The 12,970-nt window shown below is 43.8% G+C and overlaps 1 protein-coding gene across 1 annotated transcript in view; it reads right to left on the bottom strand.

Moving 5' to 3' along the window:
- Positions 1-5,719, bottom strand: part of CSGALNACT1 (chondroitin sulfate N-acetylgalactosaminyltransferase 1) — a 36,407-nt gene extending 30,688 nt beyond the window's left edge. The window contains exon 1 of the mRNA XM_015407251.1: positions 5,084-5,719. Coding sequence (XP_015262737.1) covers positions 5,084-5,693 — 610 coding nt within the window. The 5' untranslated portion in view covers positions 5,694-5,719. The remainder of the gene's footprint in view (positions 1-5,083) is intronic.
- Between the last annotated feature and the right edge of the window lie 7,251 nt (positions 5,720-12,970).

The following is a 12,970-nucleotide window of genomic DNA, read 5'->3' on the forward strand; positions in this document are numbered from 1 at the left end:
CAAGAAGTTCTAAGATTAACTGAAGCCGAGAATATATGTATTTTGGGGGACTTCAATTCAGTGACAGATCCAACAATGGACAGGAAAAGTTCTAGAAAAGGACTTAGGTCGGGAGGAACTCTGCCCAGCAGTTTTGCACAGATAGTGGAAGAATACAGCTTAATGGATGTATGGAGGGTGAGAAATTTAAATAAAAATGATTTCACGTTCTATTCGCCACGCCACGACTCATGGTCAAGAATTGATATGATATGGATGTCAACAAGTATGACCAGGGAAGTGATGGAAAGTGAAATATTACCAAAAACATTCGCGGACCATAATCCAGTGTCAGTTTCAATAAGAGAAGATCATAAGAAAAACAGGATGATCATAAATACAGCTTTACTTAGAGATACAGCTTTTGTACAAAGATGTAAAAATGAAATCTTAGAATTTTTCAAGTTAAACTCGTCGGTGGAGACACCGTTAGACATAATATGGGACGCATTTAAGGCGTATATAAGAGGACGCTTCATTAGCTACAGTGCATGGAAATGTAAACAAAAAAAAGGAGAAATACGACCAATTAGTCAAGCACATCAAGCAGCAAGAAAACATTGTGAAAAGGTTAAGAGACGACGGAAGCGCAAAAGTAAAATTAAATCTCTTACATCATAACTTAAACAACTTGCTAAACTATGAAATAGAGAAAAAAATTGAATACACCAAACAATACTACTTTGAAAATATAAACAAGCCAAATAGATGGCTAGCTTATAAGGTAAAGAAAGAAAGGGAGAAACGTATTATAACTAAACTAAGAAACGATAACAATGAGGAAAAGTTCAATTTACAAGATCTTAAGAAGATAGTGGAAAAATTCTACAAGGAACTATACCAACAAGATGTACAAGAAGAAGCTCTAATTACAGAATATTTAAGTGCAAGAGTAGAAAAATTTAATGAACAACAGAAGAAAATTCTTAATGGTCCAATAACCATGTGTGAAATTGTGGAGGCGTTTAAAAAACAGAAAAAGAAAAAAACACCTGGCCCAGATGGGATTCCGGCAGAATTCTATCAAGTTTTTGAAGAACAGTTATGTACTCCATTTAAAGAACTTTGTCAAAGAATTGGTAAATACAGCAAGATACCAGAATCCTGGAACTACGCTTTAATTACGTTAATTCGAAAACCAAACACTGATTTGAGTGACATAAAAAACTATAGACCCATATCCCTCCTAAACGTTGATTATAAAATTTTTGCATCGATACTAGCAGGAAGACTAAAACGAGTTTTGGCGCAGACTATCCATCCAGATCAAACTGGCTTTTTACCCAAGAGACAAATGAGAAACAATATGAGGATAATTATAGATGTTTTAGAATACTACGAAGAACATCCAGAGAAAGAACTAATGTTAATGTTTCTTGACGCAGAAAAAGCGTTTGATAATCTATCTTGGGACTTCCTGCTTCAAAAATTGAACATGGCAAATCCTGGTCAAGAATTTTATAACGCAATTAAAACCATATACAAAAGGCAATACGCGAAAGTAATAATAAATGGTGACCTGACCGAAGTAATAGAAATACAGAAAGGAACCAGGCAGGGATGTCCGTTGTCACCCCTACTTTTTATTTACGCGATAGAGTCACTTAATGAAGATGTAAGATGGAATAAACAAATAGAGGGTTTAAAGGTAAAAGGCGAAGAATTCAAGTTACAGGCATTCACTGACGACTTGGCGTTCATACTAGGAAACCCCAAAGCGTCCATAGGTGAATTGATGAAGACAATTAAAAATTACGGCCAGGTTGCAGGATTTAAAATTAACTACAAAAAATCTAAAATTATAGTAAAGAACTGTCTTCAAAGTACACTAGAAAAAATTCAAGAGCTGTCTAACATGGAAATGGTCAAAAAGACAAAATATCTGGGAATTAACATGACAAATAAATGTAACTCCATAATAGAGGAAAATTATACCAAGTTATTGAAAGAGATTAGGCTGGATCTGCATAAATGGAATGACATCCCACTATCACTCATGGGTAGAATAGCACTGGTCAAGATGAATGTGTTACCAAGATTCCTGTTCCTAGCGCAAACTATACCAGTATTAAAGAAACAGGCATTTTTTGAAGATCTGAATAAAATCACCAGGCAATTTATTTGGCAACATAAGAAACCTAGAATAAAATGGAAAGTGCTCCAAGATAGGAAGGAAAGAGGAGGAATGAGTGTCCCCAATTGGTATATTTACTATCAAGCGGCCGCCCTAGTATGGATAAAAGAATGGATCATATTAGAAAATACAAGACTTTTGGCTTTAGAAGGACACGATCTCTATATGGGGTGGCACGCTTACGTATGGTATGGGAAAGATAAGATACACTCAAATTTTGGCAGACACACATTAAGAGGATCCCTAAATAAAATATGGAACAAGATAAAAAGATTCTGCTATAGGAAAACCCCAAGATGGGTGGCCCCGTTAGAAGCCTTTCTTAAACCATCAGTAGTAACAATGAATTTAAGATACCAAACATTATTGAATAAAAATAATGAACTAAAAGCTGAAGAAAAACTACGACAAGAAAATAATTTGTCATGGTGGGAGCAGATAACATTACGAGATAGGTACAAGAAAGATATGATAAGAGGTTTTGAGGACCAAAATAACGAACTTGACAAAATATGGTTGTCCTCAAACGATAAATTAATTCAGAAGTTGTACATGTTCCTGCTAGACGATTTTGAACAGGATGAAGTAATTAAATCTGCAATGATCACATGGATGAAAGATATAGGGGAAATAACAGAAGAGAACTGGACTAGTATGTGGAAATCGGTCAAATTTATGAGAGCGGTAGCGTACAAAGAAAACGTATACAAGATGTTTCATAGATGGCACTGGGCCCCCGATAAGTTAGCCAAATGTTACAAAGGCTATTCAAATTTGTGTTGGAAATGCAAAGAGTGTAAGGGGACTTTCTATCATATGTGGTGGGAATGTAGTAAGATCCAAGGTTTCTGGAGGATGGTCAGAAAAGTAATTCAAGAAAGCCTGGGAAAAAATGTAGCGCTAAAACCGGAAATTTACTTGTTAAACATGATTCCGAAAGGATATAACAACCAGGAAGCATATATACTAAGCTATGTTATAACAGCTGCCAGACTGTTAGTAGCCCAAAGATGGAAAGCAGAAGTGATACCTACAAGGGAAGAACTGATAGACAAGATTTTAGAACTAGCCAGAATGGATGATCTAAGCTTAATGTTACAGAATAAGAATGAAAAGGTACACAAAAAGAGATGGGAAAAAGTGTATAAGTGGATAGAAAAACAGACAGAAAATTAATATCCCCAATTGACATAAAACAGTGAAAGGGGAAAGACTCTGATATCTATGTAAACGAAATAGATGAAATGTACATGTATACTTTTGTAAATAAAAATAAAATTTACTTCAAAAAAAAAAGGATATCTGCACTTAAGAGAAGAAGAAGAAGAAGAAGAGATTGGATTTATACCCTGCCCTTCACTACCCAAAGGTGTCTCAGAGCAGCTTACAAACTCCTTTCCATTCCCCTCCCCACAACAGACACCCTGTGAGGCGGGTGGGGCTGAGCGAGCTCTGACACAAACTGCTCTTTTTCGAGAATAGCTCTGACAGAACTACGGCTTGCCCAAGGTCATCCAGCAGGTGCAAGTGGAGGAGTGGGGAATCTAACCCAGTTCTCCCAGATTAGAGTCTAATACCCAGGGGAGAGCTGAGTACCCGGGGGGAGGGGAGTTGCTGTGGGTGGGAGTCAGTGAGTGGGCAAGGGCAGTTTTGAACACAGGACCCCACCCTTGACGGGGACTTGTCTGGACTGGGGCTCTCCCAGTCACGTTGCTTTTTATTTGAGGGCTTCTGCAGGCCTTGCATTTTTGTAGGTGTTCACCTAAGATTTCTTTCAAGTGCACATCCCAAAATGTACTGCTTGCTGAAGACAACTAGCACCTGGCCCATACAGTTTACACTCGTGCCCTTTTGCAAGCACATTGTGTGGGAAACTGACACGCCACCCTCCAAGAATCTGTGTAGAAATTTACAATGGACGGACAAAGTTTTTAAAATCGAGCCTCCAGTCTGCAGGATGACAAACATTATGTCGATACAGGGGAAATGGCTCTTTCTCTTGCCCCAGTTCCTGTTGCTCACAGTCAGTGATGCATCAGAAACTTTTGGGGGCACAGGTTGGTAATTTCCCATCAGGTAGGAGGGGATTTAAGAGACCAACAGGATGTCAAGGAACGGGGCTGGGAGAAACCCTGGTGGGCCACCTGTCCCCGTGCTGCCACCACGCTGTCCCTGCGAGCCCTCTGCACAAGTCAAAACTGCCGGATTTCACCATCACAGAGAGGTCAGCTTGAGACCCAGGGGCAGAGGAGATTTTTCCTTTTGCTCTGCAGGTGATGAGTCTTTGCTCATCTTTTTTCTTTTTTTCTTTTTGGAACCAATGTCTGAAAAAACACATCAGGTTAGATTCTTCCTTTTATGAATTTGGTTTTATGCTGCTCTGCCTACATCCACGTAAAAGCCCACCTTGAGCCATGCTGACCCAGGTGCAAAGTCCGGGCTGGAGGATGCCTGCCTGGATCTGAATCCTTCTCACAGTGAGAGTTCAAGGCTTCCTACATCCTGGCTGACCTGGAGCAGGTGGCCAAGATTTAATTGGAAGAAGTCAAAAATAAAAAGTCCAGGGCCCCAAAACTAGACTAACACATCTTTGACTCATGGCAGTTTGTGCTAGGGGACTGGTGGACTAAAGCAAGCGAGAGAATTTCCTCACTAGGGTCTAGCGCCTTGGGACCTGGGCCAGTTGAGTAAACTCCCTGGCACACAACATGTACGGAATGACCTTCTGTCACCACTGGGCATTGAATCCTTGAATTTTCCTGTGCCTTCAAGCTGAGTTGAGCAAAAAGAGAGGGGAAAGCCGCTGCTAAGCCTGCAGAGAGCTCAGTGGTTTCTGCGGGTCAAAAGAAATTCTCTCACCTAGGCAGGAACTCCACTTTTTCTTTAGAAAAAGCTATGAAGAATACTCACCTTCCACAAAGTCTGAGTTGGAAAACACCCGCTGTTTTGCATTGCCATTGTCCTTTGGCCTGTTCAAAGTCTCCAGGCCCAGCTCAATCACCTCACCCAGGTCGTCCTGTTTGTCCTTCCGCACCGGCTTCTCCTCAGGGTGATGTGTCAGGCCTGTCTCCAGCTGGTACACTTTTTGTAGGGTGAAGCTCTCAAAGGGCACGGCCGCATACTCATTCGGCAGCCTCACGCCCTTGTGGACCTCCGCTTTGTCAACCTGCGAGTGCAGGAACCGCAGGAGATCGGCCTGGGTCCACCCCACTCCCAGGGGTGCATTGCTTGGGCCCTGCTGGCTCCTCAGCTGCCTGCTCCGCTCCTGCAGGGCCCCCTTCAGCTGGGCAATCTGCCTCTTCAGGCTGTGGAGGTGCTCCTGCTGGTGCTCCTCTGTCTCGCGGAGGAGGGCTCGGTGCTCCTCTTGCCCGGCGGGGCTCTTGTGCCTGGGGGAGGCAAGATGCCACGGGTCACCTCTGGGGCCACAGGACAGCATGTAGAGCACCGACACCGAGCAGCAGACAACCAGCAGGACGGCTCCTGTCCGGGAGAACCAAGCCATCAGGCCTCGCCGAAACATGGTCTAAGCAGCTGACGGTGCCCGCATTCCTTCCCAGGTCAGCCAGCCGCTGCTGCGAGGTCCTACACCACGAGCCACGTCACGTTCCCTCCGCATGCACGCCGGGCAAGGGGGCAGCTCTGTCCGCAGACCAGGGGGAGAGCCAGCATGGTGGACTTCAGGCCACCTCCGTGGCTGGCTGGCATCCGTGGAGACAAGGCGAGCTGAAGAACAACATGGAGGCAGGCAGGCAGACAGACAACCTTTGTGGGCAGATCAGAGATAAAAGTACATTACAATGTAAAAAAAAAAACCCATCAAGGTAACAAGGCAATCGTAAGGCCAACCAAAATGACATAGATCAGTTAATAGCTTTCCTGAATCGAACTGCAGACGACATTAGAGGCTATGAGCCTGTTCACGGGGAGGGCGGGGTAAGAACGTTAATAATAAAATAAAATAAATAAAATGAGAAAGCTGTGTCCGGAAAGTAACCGCTGAACCTTGACACTGTCAGGGAAGCCACACCCTATGCAGAAAAGGGAGTTCAGAAATGTTTCTCAAATCTTAATGCATAATGGACAGTTTAATAGAACATGGGAAACAGATTCAACAGCACCCAGGCTACAGGGGCATCGTCTAAATTCATAGGGGATTTTTTTACATCTTCCAAAGAAGATGGCCGACGGCAGTACATTAAACCTGGCCAGCATAAATGCCCTTCTTTGATGAGGATCAAATAAAGAGCAGAAATAAGAGGCTATCTGGCCAGATAATTCCAGATGAATTGGAGAGCACGTTTTCCTAGCTGCCTCAGTCAGGCGCTGAAATTGGATATCTAACAGCCTGCATTTAATTATCTGAAATGCTGTTGCGGAGACGATAAGTAAAGCAAATCTAGAGGTATACCTAAAGACCTAATTTTGCCAGTTTGGTGTAGTGGTTAAGTGCACAGACTCTGATCTGGGAGAACCGGGTTTGATTCCCCACTCCTCCACTTGCACCTGGCTGGATGACCTTGGGCAAGCCATAGTTCTGATAAGAGCTGTTCTTGAAAAAGAGCCGTTTCTGTCAGAGCTCTCTCAGCCTCGCTGACCTCACAGGGTGTCTGCTGTGGGGAGGGGGAGGGAAAGGAGTTTGTAAGCCGCTCTGAGACTCCTTTGGGTAGTGAAGGGCAGGATAAATCTCTTGTTCTTCTTCTTCTTAAGGACTAATTTCAACCAGTTAGATTCATGATAATCTGTCAATATTAAGAAAGTAAGAGAGTTCGATCAGAATTAAACAAAAGGCGAATCCAAAATTTGATTGTCAAAATCCAGGCCCGAGTTTCTAGCAACAACTGGCCGGTCTCAAGACAAATCGCAGCATATAGAACACAGGGAGACCAAGGATTTCTGTAGAAAAAACGATTCTAGTCCCTCAGCTGATGGAGGAGGAGGAGACTGGATTTATACCCCACCCTTCACTCGAAGTCTCAGACTGGTTTACAAACTCATTTCCCTTCCCCTCCCCACAACAGACACCCTGTGAGGGAGGTGGGGCTGAGAGAGCTCTGACACAAACTGCTCTTTATCGAGAACAGCTCTGACAGAACTACGGCTTGCCCAAGGTCATCCAGCCAGGTGCAAGTGGAGGAGTGGGGAATCAAACCCGGTGTAACAGGCCAGATTAATCCCCCGGCCAGAGTAACCCCAGGTTAATCTGGCCAGCTGTAACAGGCCAGATTCACCCCCCGGCCAGAGTAACCCCGGGGTTACTCTGGCCTAGCCTAGAATAACCCCCCTAGGCCAGATTAACCCCCCAGGCCTGCTTTCTGGGGCTGCTTTCTTTTCCTACTAAGATAGATACTTCCCCAATAACCAGAGAGAACCACCTTCTGTTGCCAGAGGGGCTGCCTTTTACTCTTGGGAAGCCCCAATACCGAGGGCACCCCACTTATAACCTGACCCAGAGACCCACAGGACTCAGGCCAAGGAAGGCACCCAAGTCCCATGATGATTATCCTAGTGACTCTGCAAATGACCGCCTGAAGCAGAAGACACTCAAAAGACCACGTGAGGGACCAGACAATGATGACATCAACATCTCACAGAGACGCCAGCAGATGAAGACTTTCAACCCACTACCAAGTTCTGTAAGAAAGTATCTTAGCACCACTCTTGGCCTTTCATTAGTAAAGGTTGTGTACTGTGGACGCACAAGGGAGCTTGGGCATCCACGACATATGTATAAAACCAAAGGTGATGGGAACTGCTACTTCCGGGCCATCAGCTACATCCTGACAGGATCAGAGGACAACCACTCCCTTCTTAGAAATAAAGTCATCCACCACATGAACACTGACTTGACAGAGAAACTACAGGACTACTTGAACCGGAATGTGAGTGAATATGTGAGCACTTCTGGCATCTCTCATGATGGAGTCTGGGCAACTGATGCAGAGATCATGGCCACAGCGAATCTGCTGAGTTGCGACATCCTCATCCACACAAAAGCTGGTCACTCCATGGAATGGTTGACCTATCCCGCAAGCTTCAATCTGCAGTCAACAACAGAGCATGCACTTTATCTTGGAAACAAGCATGATCATTTTGATGTTGTCATTAGTGTTTAGCTTTGAATAATTATATCTCTGTGGGTACTTGGTAGCCATCAAAGTAGAAGTTTCAGGATGTTATGACTTATATTACATTATGGACAGCTAAGTTAAGTGAACATCAAGTCTAATGTTTTTACTGTTGTTTCTAATCTAAAGTTGTGGGCAACCTTTTTTTAAAAAAATGGGGGGAAGGGAGAGTTGGAAGGCATCGACTTCAGTGAACGTACCTCAATCAGATCGAGGACGTTTTCAGCAAAGGCCACCTTAGGAGTACCATAATTAAGTTAATAACAAAGTACCTACCTATATAATTTGGCTCTCCAAAAAATGTCAGTCGTCGTACTGTTGATATTTGGGTCTGTTGACTAATGAGATTGGATTCATACCCTGTTCTTCACTACCAAGAGGAATCTCAGATTGCCTGACAAGTTTCTCATGGACCTGAAACCCTCAGAAGCTGACACTGTGCTGGCTACACTGACATCTAAGTTACCATTCAACTAAGCCCGGGGTTACAGGTTGTTGTGTTGTGCAGTTAAAACGAAGAAGTTAAAAAAAGAAGTTAAAAAGAAGAAGAGATTGGATTCAGCTAACATTTAACTTACCACTCTGGCCAGGCGGGGGGTAGTATGGGCTAGCCTAGAGTAACCCCCCGGGGTTAAAAAGAAGAAGTTAAAAAAAGAAGTTAAAAAGAAGAAGAGATTGGATTCAGCTAACATTTAACTTACCACTCTGGCCAGGCGGGGGTTAGTATGGGCTAGCCTAGAGTAACCCCCCGTCTGGACTAACCCCGGGGTTACTCTGGCCTGGCCCGGCAGGGGTTACTCTGGCCGGGGGGAGGTGAATCTGGCCTGTTACAGCCGGCCAGATTAACCCGGGGTTACTCTAGCCTAGGCCAGAATAACCCCTCAATAACCGCTCCGGATTATTCTAGGCTAGGCCAGAGTAACCCCGGGGTTACTCTGGCCGGGGGGTTAATCCGGCCTGTTACACCGGTTCGCCCAGATTAGAGTCTCTGCACACTTTACCACTACACCAAAGTGGCTCTGATTGGTTGCTCTGATCCTGAAGGAACATATTAAAAAAATTCCTATAGGAAACAGGCCTTATGATTAAAACTCTTTTGCTCAGAGGTCATCAGACATCTGAAATTGATATTTGCAATCTGCCCCCACCTTTTCTCACCCACTTGACTAAGAGCCAACAATAGGAACCTTGCAGCATTCTGCCAGGATCTGTGGTTAAGAAATCTGCCAGTATCTGTGGTTAAGACATTTATTCCTGTAAGCTATGGTAACTGTTTTTCAGTAAGAGTTTAAAGAAGCAGGTGCATTACATGATGCAATCTAACTGGAACACTTGCTGAAAGAGACATGAGCCCCACAGAAAGTGTGTGAAATAGGAAGGAATGTGCAAGACAGTTCTCTTTTGCTCTGTAAATTCTTTAGTTAGGAAAACTATTGCCTATGTTTAAATTGCTTAAAATGTTTATGACATGTATTCTGCATATCTCGTGTGTATAAAAACTCCTCGAAGCCCTTTATCAGTGTGCAGCCAATTTTAGAGAGCTCTTGGGCTCGGCGCACCTTGACATCAATAAAAAAATCTCTCCTCTTGCTTTGCCTGGTAGTCTGGAGATTTTATTGGGCTCAAGTCTTTGTTTTACTCTGTCCTGCTTCAATCTGTAGAAGAATTGTGGGCTGGATTTTGCCTTCGCTCTGTCCTGCTTCAATCTGTAGAAGAATTGTGGGCTGGATTTTGCATTAAAGGCTTTTAAAGCCATGGGAACACACCTATTGCCAAAAATGGAGGCATATTACGCATTCAGGCGCCGTGTCAACATATTCTGCTTCAAAAGAAGCCATTGTAGCTTATGGAGCTGCTATCAGGAAAAGGGGAATAGTGTACTGGTTATGAACCAGGAAATCCCTAAACTGGCCTTAGGCAACCTGCTCTCTCTCTCTCTCTCTCTCTCTCTCTCTCTCTCTCTCTCTCTGAGCCTTGCCCCCCTCCCCCACATCTACATTAATAATTCTGATATACTTTACCAAGGTGTGGCAAGGACGGAAATAATACAATGCCTTAAAGCGTTAAAGTGCTACATGCGGAAACTGTTTGCTAGGCCATGGTGGTTCCCATCATCAGCAGTGTCGTTTTGAAGGTATATACTAATTGATGTGCATCTTGGCCCTCAGTTCTTTTGGTAATTTTGCATTTGTGCCTGGAAGTCATGGTGACCTCTGGAGACTCCTACTGGGGCATGGAGGACATTCAGCGAAGCAGCTGGATAGCCTGCCGCTGCCTTCCGGCCCAGTCTCCCACCCAAATACTTGCCAGGGTATACTTGCCCTGCTTCGCTTCCGAGATCTGATGAGATCAGTTGGCCTGAGCTATCCAGGTCAGGGCAATAAGGATGTCCTCACTTTACTTATGAATATTGGGGTTGGTTCACACCTATCATGGAGACATGGTTTATTTTAATTGATTTGGCTTATGGATGATCGTTCAGTCACAGTTTGTCTCAACAAATGCTAGTGTGACCTTTTCTTGCTTACAGACAGCCTGTTAACCTAAAACAAATTCTCACCCGCAATTATAAACTACTTAAAAATAACATGGACTCTGGTGCCAAGGCCTGCAACAAACCAAGATGCCAACTTTGTTCCCATGTAGATCCCAGCAAGACCCTCAGTGGACCCAGCAGCAGCAGCAGCAGCAGCCAGGCCATCTCGGGTTCCGACTCCTGCTCATCCTCCCATGTGAGTTATGCCATCAGGTGTCAGCAATGCCCTTCTACCCTCCACACTGGACAAACAGGCCAGTCTCTTCGACAAAGAATTAATGGACGTAATTCTGACATTAGAAACCCCAACATTCAAAAACCAGTGGGGGGACATTTTAACCTTCCAGGACATTCAGTTGCTCACCTAAGAGTAGCAGTTCTCTTACAAATGAATTTCAAAGGGAGATTAGAAAGAGAGACTGATGAATTGCACTTGATAATGAAGCTCAAGACAATACATCCACCTGGACTGAATCGAGACCTTGGTTTCCTGTCTCATTACCAGTGCTGATTTCTCCACGCCTATTACCCCTCTGCATAGCTCACCTAAATCCAATCACGCCTGCTATCGTCATTCACCTGCGATTGTCATTTGCCTACTAATGTCATTTGGCATCTGAAACCACTCCACATTCTAGCTGTATCTGAAGAAGTGAGCAGTGACTCACAAAAGCTCATGCCCGGCCACATATTTTGTTAGTCTTTAAGGTGCTAGTGGACTCTTGCTCTTTTCTACTGCCCAATTCAGGACAGCGCAAACAATGGTGCCCTGACCCTTGAAGCTTGGCCATTCTGGGCTTCTGGCAATGCCCCTATTGACAGCCTGTGCCGGCCAATTCTATCTGGAAAGATCTGCAAGCTGAACATCTAATCTATTGAATGCACTCATACGGTAACACTATCACCATGAAACAACACTGCTATCACTTTATGATACTGCACTGTTTTATAATGAACTGTTTTAGATGTTTTTATGGTAATTTAATTATCTATGTAATTGTTATCTATGTATGTAAGCCGCCCTGAGCCACCACCCTCTAAAGATGGAAGGCCTGATCACTTACGTCATGACGTCACCAGCTGTAGGCATAACATTCCCTGAGCTCTGCAGTTTCCAGCTACTGTCACAAGTGTTTTAACTTGCAGTTTCTCGTGTACCCAACATATTCTCTTGATTCTTTCACTGCAGTATTCCAGGCACTTCACACTAGCTTACAGTGTTACTGAGTTCAGTTTCCCTTGCATATTTGAGTGCATGTTTCGTATAATTTACAAGCATATAATAGGGGAAAGTGGTGGATGTCTGTTGTATGATGGTATTGTCAAATAACTTCTGGTTTTCAGTATTACTTTTTATTTACCACTGACACAGCAGGAGATAGAAATATGCACAAACTCATACCAACTCTTAAATGAATATTAGGTCTGCTTTGGTACTGAGGCTGTAATCCTAAATCTCCTTCCTAGGGGTAAGCCTCATCAAATAACATGGGATTTACTTCTGAGTGGACCTGTTTAGGATTGCTTCCTTGTTACCAAAGAGCTAAGAGTGATGGGTGGCCCTCCTGTGCAGATCAAAAATCCACAATAAGAAGCCACCAAGAGCTAGGACAGTGGTTCTCATGCCATGGGTCAAGTTTTAACTAAAAGTGGGTTGGGACCCTCTAACAGATGGGTTGCAAATTCACAAGGGGCAGGTGGAACACAGAGTTTTTCCTGTATAACTGCTTCTCCTAGTCAAACTGGAAAGTTTAACCACGGCACAAGAAAAAGCATTTTCTTCACATAATCCATGAAATAAATTTTTAACTGCTAGAGAGAGAGAGAGAGAGAGAGAGAACACATACATAAAACTATTTCCATAGCGTCTCTCTATTGCAAAGATGGGGGGAAGAGTTTTTCCTGTATAACTGCTTCTCCTAGTCAAACTGGAAAGTTTAACCACGGTACAAGACAAAGCATTTTCTTCACATAATCCATGAAATAAATTTTTAACTGCTTGTAATGTATTCAGCCTGACATGCCCGGACTTGCCCGGGCTGGCCAGGCACAATTCCTATGTTAGCTTCAGTCGAAAGACAAAGGATCCGGAGGATCCAAGCCGGCCCTATCAAAAGGGCTAGCTTCCCAGCCGGG

Source organism: Gekko japonicus, unplaced genomic scaffold (assembly GCF_001447785.1).
Source record: "Gekko japonicus isolate JY-2015 unplaced genomic scaffold, Gekko_japonicus_V1.1 scaffold2741, whole genome shotgun sequence".
Taxonomy (NCBI): Eukaryota; Metazoa; Chordata; class Lepidosauria; order Squamata; family Gekkonidae; genus Gekko; species Gekko japonicus.